Source organism: Bacillus rossius, chromosome 2 (genome assembly GCF_032445375.1).
Source record: "Bacillus rossius redtenbacheri isolate Brsri chromosome 2, Brsri_v3, whole genome shotgun sequence".
NCBI classification, from domain to species: domain Eukaryota; kingdom Metazoa; phylum Arthropoda; class Insecta; order Phasmatodea; family Bacillidae; genus Bacillus; species Bacillus rossius.
This window is the reverse complement of record NC_086331.1, coordinates 119,433,389-119,446,969: the sequence shown is the minus strand read 5'-3', so window position 1 is coordinate 119,446,969 and position 13,581 is coordinate 119,433,389. Positions and strand designations below refer to the sequence as shown.

The 13,581-nt window shown below is 42.7% G+C and overlaps 1 protein-coding gene across 1 annotated transcript; it reads left to right on the top strand.

The window, feature by feature from the left end:
- Window positions 1–12,280: 12,280 nt before the first annotated feature.
- LOC134528970 (uncharacterized) lies at window positions 12,281–12,754 on the top strand. Its single transcript, XM_063362637.1, has one exon. It carries the CDS (start codon window positions 12,281–12,283, stop codon window positions 12,752–12,754), a length of 474 nt encoding a protein of 157 aa, XP_063218707.1.
- Window positions 12,755–13,581: the final 827 nt, after the last annotated feature.

Genomic DNA, 13,581 nt, shown 5'->3' with positions numbered 1-13,581 from the left:
ATTTTCGTCTAGCAGGAGCATGAAGTTCGCGAGCGATTCCGGTTCGACTCATTGTATGTAGCCGGCTTCCTTCAGTTCTTCAAGTATGGAGACTATTTCGTTGATGTGCGAATAGTTTCCTACACTAAGCGAAGCATGTAGAATTCTAAGGCGATCAACTAATTCATTAGGGTCGTCCCAATATACATAGTCAAATGTCTGACCACTTTCTAGCCTTTTTAAACCTTCTACGTGTATTGTTAGTTCACTGAAGAGATTAGCGAGAATGTCCATTTTTTCATGATCTACATCTTTATATACACCACTATCTGGATCGTTATCGCGAAAATGTGCATTGGTTAGCTCTAGCAGTTTTTTGTACTCTTGTAAGTCGTTGTGAGAATATCCTTTAGGTTCCCTGCGAAACAGCAATTCGTACAGACCCGGAGTCCCGCGCGTTTTGAACTCTGCTACGCGCACGATGTTTCCTGGTAGAAAGTCTATTTCTTTAGCACCGAGGAACCACTTATTATGTTTTCTGTACACTCCGTAGGTCGTGTCATTATTCCGGCTCGTAAACGATGTCAGGTATGGTCGGACCATTGCATTAACTTGATGTCCCTTTTTCGGTATTTTTTTCTTGTGCATGGACTCTGTACTTGTTAAGTCCTCTTCTTCTCGATCTGGTTCATACTTTCTCTTCTTTACAGTCGGCATTTCATTTTCAACTTCTGTCTTCACAATGAAGGCTGGTTCTTCCTTGTTTTTAAGTTCGTCGAGGCGACTAGTGATTGGTTTAAATATCTCCTCATTTTCCATCTCACGTGCAAGTCTGGTTCGTCTAGCAAGTAAATATTTTTCGCGAACAGACTGTATAGCTCGATGAAGGTCACTGGCCAGGTCCGACATTGTACTGGCTGAAAACTTATTGCAAGACCTCCTTATATACTTTTTTATTCGTTCGCAGAAACTTCTTTCTTGTGTTTGGCCAAATCTGAATTTGTTGACGATTGAGATAGTGATGCTTTCAGACTACTTTGAAAAGTCCTCAGATCGTCACGTCTTTGTGCATTCGATACTTCGATCATGTCGCGAATGCGAGAATCCGAAGCTTCCACGCGCTGGTCTATGGCTACGAGATACTCAAGAAATTCCTTTTTCACCGCGTCTACTTTTTGAGCCAGTAGCGAAATGTATTTGCGGATAACGTCGTCATGAGACTTGAGAGCAGTACCTAAGTCTCGTCTGCTACGGCCGAATTTCGAAATGCTATGACTCATGTTTGGCGATAAACTGATCGAAACCTCGTCTGTACCTGCCCTTATATAGAGGCCAGTCTTTGACTATAACTAGGAATCCGTGTTCTTCTTTCCAACACAAGGAGCACATGTCTTTGAATTCCTGGAATGTCATGTCGGTGTTTACGTGATCATCATAAGCGTGGCGTAAATTAAGTTCGTCCATGCGAAACAAAACTATGACATTTGCGTTGTCTCGTAGGAGATGTTTTGGAATACGACTGTACGTCTGACACAGGTAAACACAGTCTACCTTGGCGTGTCTGCCCATGGAAAAGTACTCTTGTATTATGCCTTGTTTCTCGCACATTACATCGTCGAAAACAAACACGGAATTGGCTTTTGCTTCGCTTGGGGGTACAACATCGGTATTATCGCTAAACGGAAAATACTCCAGACCATCCACCGAGCGTAGAACAGTAGCTAGGCGCCGGTACTTTGGCTGTTGCAACGACTTGGAATACAAGTAGACGTTCTCGAACCGAAGACCATTTGGCTCCTCCAGTAAACTCAGTAAAACACATGTCTTGCCACAGTTTGACGGACCCGCCATTATGCATCGTACAGCAGAAGGCAACAGTAAGCCATGTCGTGATTCACGCGCACTAAATACATCGTCTTGCGTAATGCGCACGGGCAAACACACGTCTTGCTTGACGACCTGCATTGTACTAAAGTAATTGTATAAAAGAAGCGTATTTATACTTTCTGGTCAGTTGTGTGTAATGACTCGAAGAGGTAAGAACAAAAAACACAGCGGTGCAGGACTCGTAAACTCGCTGATAAACAATCTTCCATTCGAGCTACACATTCCCGGCTACAGATTTTGCGGCCCCGGGACTAAACTAGCGAAAAGGTTAGCTCGCGGTGACGTGGGCATTAATTCTCTGGACGAACAGTGCAAGCAGCACGATATCGCATATTCATTAAGCAAGGATCTGGAATCCAGACACCGGGCCGACGAGACATTGGCACAGGAAGCCGAAGATATAAGTAAATCGTCGAACGCGGGACTTGGAGAGAAAATCGCAGCGTGGGGCGTTTCCAAAATCATGAAGGCAAAGACGAAATTAGGACTGGGCGCTCGTCGAGCCGGCTCCATCAAGTCAAAGACTAACTCGCGCAAGCCCAAACGCAAGACTGGTGCAGGCGTGCAAAAAGCCAAGCAAAAATTACAGACTCTCGACAAGAAGATTATAGGAGGATTTCTTCCTTTGCTTTTGCCTGCATTGGGTGTTCTCGGCGGCCTCATCGGTGCATTGAGCGGTATAGTGCGGGCAGTCAACACTTCGAAGAATGAACGCAAGCAGTTAAAAGAAGCACAGCGACACAATGCCAGCATGGAAGCCATTGCCATCGGTAAAAAAACGGCGCAGGACTGTACTTACGGCCGCACAAATCAGGCCGAGGCATGAAAAAGAAACGAGTAAAGAGAAAATCCTAAGTTCCCTACCGAAACGACCGCTCACCAACGTAGATTTAATAAAGTACGCACGCAAACTTAAAATACCAAACTTCCGTGGCGTGTTTATGCGAGACACTTTGCCCAGCAAGCCAAAAACGCACGAACGTGCCATCATTAATTTAGACACATCGGCGGGTCGCGGCACGCACTGGGTGGCCTATGTAAAGACTGGAAACATGGCCGAGTACTACGACAGTTTCGGTAATCTACGCCCTCCGCCCGAACTTAGGCGGTACCTGGGCCGGACCACTACGATGTTTTACAATTACGAAACGGAACAGAGGCCTAATCAAACAAACTGCGGACACTTGTGTCTTCGCTTTTTAACAAACAAAAATTAGCTGACCAATAAAAATTGCTACTTAAAGGTTGTGCAGTGACGATTATTTATTAGTCATGTCGATAACACTTACCTTGACAGGTCACGCATCTGAGCTGCGGGCGGTTCATTTCCCGCCTCTGGATTTAGATGGAGAATGGTGTATCGGACTCGTAGATTTTCAAACGTATAATGCCATACCGAACATCGACGAGGAAAACTGCAAGATATGCTTCCTGAAAAGCGATGGGACCGCTCATGAAATACGGTTACCTGTTGGCTCTTACAAAATAGATGACATTGCAAATTACATCAGGGATATGTTACCACAGGATGTAGACTTTCAACTGCGTGGAAATCCAAACACTCAAAAAAGCATTCTAACATGCAGTGAAAATGTCGACTTTACGAAACCTGGGACCATAGGTACGATGCTCGGATTCGAATCAAAGGTGTATGGTACAGGAAGAACGTACGAATCTACGCGCGCAGTAAACATTTTGCCTGTGAATGTCATAAGAATAAACTGTAATTTGGCAAGTGGAACGTATCTCAACGGAAGACTAAGCAACATGCTGCACGAGTTTTCGCCGATGGTCCCGCCAGGATATAAACTGGTAGAAGTACCGCAAAGTATCATTTACGTTCCAGTCGTCGTGAAGTGTGCACACGAAGTCGTCGTCCGAATCGTTGACCAGCGAGGACGATTGGTGAATTTTCAAGACGAAGAAATTACATTACGTCTGCACTTGAAGCGATGGGCATAAAGTTCGTAACACCGAACAGTTATAAAAGAAATCGTATTGTCGTGAATAAGAACAGTTCTCTACCAGACATCGGTGCATTAACACCTGACAACATAAAGTATCTTCTCAGTATTGGACAAGTGCCGAATAAATATGGAAGACGAAATCCTCAACGTGGAAGATCCGGTCATTTTTGATGATAGCATTACGAAAATAGAATTGCACGAGTACCAGCCTTTCCTGCTCGGACCGTACGCACTACCATCGGAAGTACGCATTGCTGTACAGCACCAAGATATTTGTACTTTACCTTCGCAGTCATTTCTACGTATAAGAGGCACGCTTACAAAAGCGGATGGTACGCACCCGACAACGACATCAATATCCTGCAATGGTATTCTTCACCTAATCGAGCGCATTACTTATGTACTCAATGGTGTCGAGGTAGACCAGACGAGAGATGTAGGCATAACATCTGCTATGAAAAATTACCTTTCGCTCACGCCAAATGAACTGTCTGCTACAAAGATGGCCGGTTGGGCTCTCGAGGATGAATATAAGCTTCCGGTTTATGCCGAAGGGAAGTTCGAAGTTTGTGTTCCTCTGTCCATGCTTCTCGGATTCGCTGAGGACTACAAGCATATAATCATTAATTCGAAACAAGAGCTCGTACTGCTTCTAGCCAACACGCACATTAATGCAATTGTCGCCGCTGCTGAAAACCCTCAAGATGTTTCGCTAACACTTCAGTCTATCGAGTGGATGCTGCCCCACATCCAAGTGAGCACCGTTGAGCGAGTCAAGATGTTGAAGAACATAGAAAATGGCAAGAACTTCGATGTGCCATTCCGATCCTGGAGCCTGGAAACTTATCCTGGCTTGCCTCATAGTCAGCGTATCAATTGGATAGTAAAGTCCAGCTTCGCTACGGAAAAACCAAGATACATCATCGTCGGACTTCAGACCGGAAGACAGCTTAATGCAGGAGTAAGTCGCTCCATATTCGATAACTGTCAAATACGTAATGTAAAAATATTTTTAAACAGCGAAAGTTATCCGTACGTTGACATGAACATGAATTTTGAAAGTGGAAGATTTCTTCTAGCATATCAAATGTATGCCAAGTTTCAGCAAGCTTACTACGGTCGGATACAGTCACCGATACTGAGTCCCGACAGTTTCAAGAACAAGGCACCGTTAATGGTGTTTGACGTTTCCAAACAGGATGATCGTATAAATTCAAACATCATCGACTGTAGGATCGAGATAACGACTAGCGGAAATATTCCGCCAAACACCTATGCTTTTTGTCTGATACTTCACGATCGGCTTGCATCGTACAATTGTCGAGACAAACTTGTGAAAATTCTGACATAAATACCGTTTCGTTTTCTATGATAATTTAGTTACGACCGAGCATTGCTAGCGACAAGATGTACTGCAACCTGCAAGGTTTCCAGAGCCAAAACGGATTCGTGCTCAAGGAAATTGACGTCACTCACGACGGCCGGACTCGAACACGCACTTTCCGACCTCCGTATCCGTGGAAACTACTAGACGAAAAAAGTAAACGGTCGAATGAATGGCTATGTAAATATTATCATGGACTAGAGTGGGACGAAGGAAAAATTCCGTACCACCAAGTGAAAAACACTATTGAAGATTTACTACTGCAAAACGAAATAATCTACGTCGCCGGACCTGAACAGAAGAAATGGCTACGAGAACTGTGTGACGTCGGAGCAGCTGAAATTGTGGATATACAGACCGACTACGGTTGTCCTTCCCTGCGCAAGCTTAGTGCAATATACGCCGTTCAGCTACGTGACAAGTTTGAACGTGTCTGTGCCTGTACAAACTCGCAGTTAATGCAGAAATGGCACACACAGTGTTAGTAGGAGCCTGCATATATATAAATGGCGCACCTACGTACGTGCCTTCAGTTGTCGTTCGACCTGCAAGAAGATGTTTACGTTTCATCCTGCTAACGTGTACGTGAGCGCAAGACCTAGCTTCAGCAGTGTCGAGTACAGCTACTGGGATTCCGGGTATCTACGTACATATACAGAAACCTGTGATGGAGGCGCTCAGCATTGGCGGTTTGCGCACTTTCCTGTGTCCTACGAACCGACCCAGCAGCTGGTAGATAGTTGCGAACCTGGAAACTGTGCCGTCTATCACATGAGACCACACACAATCCTTCCTGCCAGCATCGCTGAGGTAGTCGCCTCGTCTGCACGTGCAACACCAAACATGGACGTGTTGCAAACTGTTGCGGCCTGTGATGCTTCTACGCAGACGTCCAAACGGTGTGCGTCTCGTCGTCGCAGTTCAGGCAGTGAATCTGTCCCAACTAGCACTGAGCCAAAGCCCAGGTGTAGACGTGGTCACAGACGTCATCGACCATGTCTTGTCGGAGTTGCCGACATCGCAGAAGATGACCAGCTGGAAACCTGTGTTCTTGATCCCGTGGCCTGCGAACCAGTTGGAACCGGAGTCGACGAGTCAGTTCGTGCGGCATTAAAGACTTTGCTTGTGAAAATGCTTGATTCCTTAACCTAATGTGTATTTGTGTATGTTTTATAAATAAATGTGTAAAACTTGAACTCGTGTGTTTTTTATTTCTATAATTTTTAGGTACCTAATAAAAAAATAATTTTAAATACAGACATTATTTTGACCCATGTAGCATACCAGTAGACCGTGGGTATATAAGCGAGGTTCGGACGACTGGACCCGCAGTTCACCTCTGGCCGCGGTGCTGTACGGACGTGCTCTCTCCATGTCGACCGGAATAGAAAGTTTACCGTCAGCAGCGGGGACCTCGATGGCAGCAACGATGATGGAGACGGAGATCCCGATACCATTAGCAGAGGAGACCATGGCAGCGGAGGGCTCAATGGCTGAGGTGACGACAGCTGTGAAGATCCCGATACCTGCTGCAGAGGAGACAACGATACGTGCTGTTCCACCATCAGCTGAAGTTTCACCATCTGCATTCCAGACATCAATTAATGAAGAGCATACATCGCGTCAATGCAAATATTGTGGTGCATCATTTACTAGAACTTCAAATGCGCGCAGACATGAAAGAAGCAGCTGTCAGAATAATGCTCAAAGAATACTGTTTCAGTGCAATAAGTGCAAAAAACTAATTTCACGTCTTGATAGCTTACATCTACATTATAAAAAATGCTCCGAGAAGTATAATGAACATGGTTATTGATTTGACTCATGTGTTGAACAAGCAAATGAGACTATATAAGTGAGACCCCAGGTGATATGTACTTCAGTCTGTCTCTGACTGCGGTGATGAACGGCTCGGATAGTTAGACTTGTATAACATAATAGACCAGTATCTAGCTATTCTTGAGAACTCGATGGCATCATTACCAGTATCAACACCAACCTGGATCGAAGGTCTACCATCATCAGTGCAGAGCACGATGACATCGACGTCTACAGCTACACCTGCTCTCTCAGCACAGCAGGAGATTTCGACGCGTGCAACATCTTCTGCAGAGCAGACCTCAACGGCTTCAGAAGTTAACATGTCAGCAGTGTTACAATGGTTGTCAACAGTTCCAGTGGCATTGATGAAGGAAGGAGCATCCAACGGTGTTCCATCACCCGACTGCACATACTGCGAGAAGATCAAAAACTTGAAATTACGTGATTATGTAATACACAATTGTAGTGGTAACTCTGAACGCATTAAATATCAGTGCAACAGGTGTTTAAGCAAGTTTATACACTATGGAAGATTAAAACGACACCTCAGGAATTGTAATAGACTAGGTGTACATTCATCAGAATCAAGCTGTATATTTTGTAACAAAACATTAGCAACTATTCGAAGTGCAAAACAACATGAAATATATCACTGTCCTTTTAATGAAGTCGATAATTCGTCTTTGTGTGAAAATTGTGGTGTACCAATATGTCGACCTGATAGACTGAATAGACATTTCAAGTCATGTAAAGGACTTAGTCCATACAATAAGAAGACTGTTTGAATCGAGAAATCCACAAAACTTTAGTAATTTGTCTGTGTTTTTTTTTGTACTTGTAGTAGTGTATTGAATTTATGTAATAAATTTTTTTTAAAAGAACTTGTGTTTTTATTTTCTCAAACCTAACACTTTTTTAGTATTTTTTAAATTAAAGTTGTTTTGTATCGGCCAGGGATCGAACCAAGGACCTTAGTCGATCCAATCAATCATTATATGGATTACAAATTTATTTAATGATTTCTGAACTATTTCCCGGATCTCTAGCATTAAAATTACACATTTCCAATATGGTGGTCTTGATGTCTGATAGGATGGTGGTCGTAGAGGATTTAGAGTCTCTTTACGAATGTTGAACATGGTTTATTTAAATTATTTTTTTTACATAAGATTAAACATTATTGCAACGATCGGGTATCGAACCGAGGACGGGAATCGATCGAATCAATATGTAAATTAATGAGTGATTTATTTAATGAATTTTGGAACTTTTCCCGAATTTCTAGCTAAATAATTACGGATTTTCAAGATGGCGGCCAAATGACAAGATGGCGGGTGTCACAGAAATAAATTATTACTGCACTCTAGCGGATACGAATTAAACTAACATGTCATCGGCGCACTCTAGCCGACAATACAATGATGATGGCTTCCAGCATCGAAGACAAGATGGCGGCCATGACGTCATACTAGATGATGATAAAAAGTGGTGGGAGTCAGTCTGCCAGCACCCACCACGAGGGAAGGATCGGTCGTCATTTTTATTTTTTTGCATTCGTCGGGTTCGAACCGAGGACTCCGAGCTCCGTGTCGAAAAAGTATGCTTTTTAAATATTTTTATTAAATTTTTATTATTTGAATTTTTTTAATAAATTTTAATTTTTTTTATTAAAATCGGATAATAAAAAAGTTAAAGATGGCGACCGTAACGAAAATTGCAACGGTGACGACATAATCCAAGATGGCGGTCATGGTATTCTTATTCCTAGAAATGGCTTAACTGAGGCTTGAGTTAAGGATGCTTAAGCCAGTTTTAGGAATTTTCAGCCGCTGGGATTTTTAAGGACTAAAAACGGGAATTTTTCCCTCGAAACGGGAAATTTTTCCCTCGAAATGAGAAATTTTTAATTTGTGGAATTTTTTGAGATTTTTTGGCGGAACTTTTTTCCACAGAAATGGAAATTTTGGCGATTTTTGAGGAATTTTGGGCAAATTTTGCCCAATTTTGGCGGATTTTGGCGATTTTTGAGGATCAAATTCAAGGTCAAGGTCAAAGGTCAAGGTCACAACCATCCAAGATGGCCGCCGTGACGTCACAATTCAAGATGGCGGAGCCGGCTCTCGGCTCCACACCCAGAACCCAGATCTAGGAAATACTATTATATACTACTGCTAACGGTTCCAGTAGAAGTAATCTGTCGCACGAGGCGTTATTCTATTTTTTTACGGTGAAGATGTGATGGGTAGGGAAGGGTTGAACACACTTATCTCGAGCTAGCACTAATAATAAAAATGTTCAAAGCAAAAAGTCTGTGCATTGGATGAAATAATGAAAAACTATTGGAAATTTTTATTTACATTATTGAGAACTCAAATTTTTTTATTTTTTATTTTTGTATTTAATTTTCTGTTTGTTCGAGCACCAATCGAAAACTAATTAACGGATTTTGATTAACTTTTTTATAAGAAAGATCTTAGGCTATCTTAAAAACTAAACTTTATATAATATTACAGAATTCCACCCCTAAGGGGGTGAAAAAAGGGTAAATATGGATTTAAGATAATTAATTATATATCTGAAACTAATTAAGCTAAAGAGAATATATTAGGTACCAATAATAAACATTCAAAAACATCTAACAAAAAATTTTAAATTTGGGGAACATCAAAAGATTAGGAGTGAAAAAGGTGGAAGAATGTGTTAAAGAATTTAATCAAACGTTATAAATGATACTGGTTACCAATAATAAACATTCAATACAAAAAAAAATACCATTTTTATATTTTGCGAAATCAACTGATAAATGTTGAGAAAGCCGTAAGTATGTTTTTAAGATTAATAATTAATTATGTTTACACATTTAATTAAGAGTAATAAATTATATTGGTTACCAATAATAAACATACAAAAATTACAAACACAGTTTTTGTATTTTGCGAAATTCAACCCCTAAGTGATGAAAAAATGGTAAGAATATTTTTTAATGATTAACAAATTAATGTCTGAATTTAATTAAGGTTAATAAATTATACTGGTTACCAAAATTAAACATACGAAAACTACTAATAAGTTTTTAAATTTTACGCAATTTTAATCATAAATTGTGGAAAGGGGTAAATACAAATACATTAAAATTCTAAATGAGATTTTTGACGAATGTGCATAGACAAGTCTGTTATATCATGAAATGGTTAATTTAGGGATTCTGAGGTTCCTAGTTTATACATTTGACCTCTTACATGACCTGTTAGAAATGAAAATATGGTATCTTGGCCACTAACTATGTGTGCCTAACCACCCACTCGAGGTGTCTGGCCACCGACTCGACGTGGCTGGCCACCGACTCGACGTGGCTGGCCACCGACTCGGCGTGGCTGGCCACCGACTCGACGTGGCTGGCCACCGACACGACGTGGCTGGCCACCGACTCGACGTGGCTGGCCACCGACTCGACGTGGCTGGCCACCGACTCGACGTAGCTGGCCACTGACTCGGCGTGGCTGGCCACCGACTCGACGTGGCTGGCCACCGACTCGACGTGGCTGGCCACCGACTCGACGTGGCTGGCCACCGACTCGACGTGGCTGGCCACCGACTCGACGTGGCTGGCCACCGACTCGACGTGGCTGGCCACCGACTCGGCGTGGCTGGCCACCGACTCGACGTGGCTGGCCACCGACTCGGCGTGGCTGGCCACCGACTCGACGTGGCTGGCCACCGACTCGACTTGGCTGGCCACCGACTCGACGTGGCTGGCCACTGACTCGCCGTGGCTGGCCACCGACTCGACGTGGCTGGCCACTGACTCGGCGTGGCTGGCCACCGACTCGACGTGGCTGGCCACCGGCTCGACGTGGCTGGCCACTGACTCGGCGTGGCTGGCCACCGACTCGACGTGGCTGGCCACTTACTCGACGTGGCTGGCCACCGACTCGACGTGGCTGGCCACTGACTCGGCGTGGCTGGCCACCGACTCGACGTGGCTGGCCACCGACTGGAAAAGCCTGGCCACGACTGGCCTGTTAGCCTGTCCAAGCGGCATGTCGGGTCTGGTTATCCAACTCGATGTGTCCTTTTGCTAACTAGACGTTCCTGGTTAATCGAATGTCTTGCATAAATGCCCTGAAAACACATGCAAAAGACTCGCTTTGCCCTCTAAGAGACTGCAGAAATAATAAAACACTTGTGACTAGTAATTTTCCTTGTTTGTACTTGTAGAATTTACATAATACATTTTTCATTTGTAATTTTGTTGTTTTATTCCTTGAACCTTTCTCTTCGATGTTAAATTTATAAAAAAATATTTTTTTTTACCTAAAATTATTTTTTTGTATCGATCAATGATTGCACCAAGGACAGAAATCGATCGGATCAATCATGTTTTTAATAGATAAATGTTTGATTTTTTTTCGATTTTCTTGGTCAATAATTAAGAATTTCCAAGATGGTGATTAATATGTCATCATCGTTTTACTGGCGGTTGGCAGATAAGGAATTTAGGCCTATTTTAGGATTTTTCTCCGTGTTTTATTAAATAAGTATTTTTAACCTGAAATTATCTTTTTTTCATCAGTCAAGAATCTAACCAAGGACGAAAATCTATTAAATCAATCATTATTTAAATAAGCTATTTTATTGTTATGTTTGGAATTTTTTCCGTTGTTCTAGGTCAATAATTACAGATTTTCTAGGTGACGGGTTTAAGACGGTCGACAAGATAGTGGATGTTAAAGTAATAAATAATTACTGCATTCTAGTGGATAACACATAAACTAATATGGCGACAGCGTGCTCTAGCAGAAGAAAACAATATGTCCAATCCAAGATGTGGGTCGATCAGACGAAAACAAGATGGGCGCCATGATGTTACACTGGCTGAAGTAATATATTCCTTGGAATTAGTAGTGTTAGGTTAGTGTGTCGGTTGCTTCTGTGGAGGAAGGATTCATCGCCATTTTTTTCCCTCACCAGATTCGAAATTAATACCTTTTAATAAATTTTACTATCAAAATTTATTTAAGTAAATTTTTATAAAGATTTTATTGTTCCCCGATTTTCTATCATAAAAATATGGAATTTAAAGATGGTGGCCGTAACAAAAGGTGCAATGTTCTAGAATCAAAGATTACGACCGTAACTAAAATTGCAATGTTCGAGGATTGGGGCGCTCAATTTCAAGTAAGAAACATTCAAGATGGCGAAAGAGATAAAAGGTCAAGGTAAAAGGTCAAAGTTATCCAAGATGGTAGCAGCAGCCAGAAGCAGGCAGCAGCAGCCATCATATGCCAGCAGCTGTCAGCAGCAGCCAGCAGCAGCCAGAGGCAGCCAGAAGCCGCCAGCAACAGCAATCAGCAACCATCAGCTGCCAACAGCATCCATCATATGCCAGCAGCTGCCAGCAGCAGCCAGCAGCAGCAGCCAGAACCAGCCAGCAGTAGCCATCATCAGCCAGAAGCAGCCAGCAGCAGCCAGCAGCAGCCAGCAACTGCCAGAAGCCACCAGCAACAGCAGCAGCCACCAGCAGCAGCCACCAGCAGCAGCCACCAGCAGCAGCCATCATCTGCCAGCAGCAGCTAGCAGCAGCCAGCAGCAGCCAGAGGCAGCCAGAAGCCGCCAGCAACAGCCATCAGCAGCCATCAGCAGCCAACAGCAGCCATCATATGCCATCAGCTGCCAGCAGCAGCCAGCAGCAGCAGCCAGAAGCAGCCAGCAGTAGCCAGCAGCAGTCTCCAGCGAGAAGCCGCGCGCCGGGCCCGAAGATCGAGCGCTGCTCAGGGACACGCGCGTGAACTCTGGTCGAATATCACTGCGCGCCTGCGCGTGATTAAAGGCGGTCGGGTGGGAGCGGCGCTATGTCCTGGTCGGGTGACGACAGCGATCCTGGCGGCTAACGGCGACACTCGCGGCCGCTAACTAGACCATAAATACTGCCGCTGCCACGGCATCGAGAATATTTCGAATATGCCGCCGTCGTTAGGCGCAAGGTGTGAAACAGCGAAAGTTTATTGAGAATGGATGAAACTTAAAACCTTACCGAAAACGCTTCAGGAAAAACAAAATTTTGCGGGAGAAATTAAAATAAATATTTCAATAAATCTTATTAAATATCACATAAAACGAGTTTCCTTAATGTTATAGATTTATTATAATTAATAAAAAATAGTACAATTTTATAAAATAGATTTAAATAATTTATGGCACATTAGATATATTTGAAAAATAAATCAATATATTTTAGTTTAATATTGTTCTCTTCCTACCCTTCTTACCATGGTTATTGTAACTTAAACCAGTACATCTTATAGTGACCAATCAAAATACTTTATTTAATATTATTAATACACTGAATTTTTGATTAGGCCTATACGATATTGTCAAACTATGCGTCCTTTCTTATTTTGATCATTTAGCTTCTTGGACTGTCTAAATCAATTCAAATATTTTTAATGCGCTCATTGGTTGGAACAACATCAGTAAAATTTTGATCTGTTTGATCTAGAAAATAAGCAATATTACATTATATTTTAATGCCACACAATAGCA

Bases quoted from the DNA above. Each gene is read 5' to 3' on its own strand.
- LOC134528970 (XM_063362637.1), top strand. From the start codon at position 12,281: ATGGTAGCAGCAGCCAGAAGCAGGCAGCAGCAGCCATCATATGCCAGC.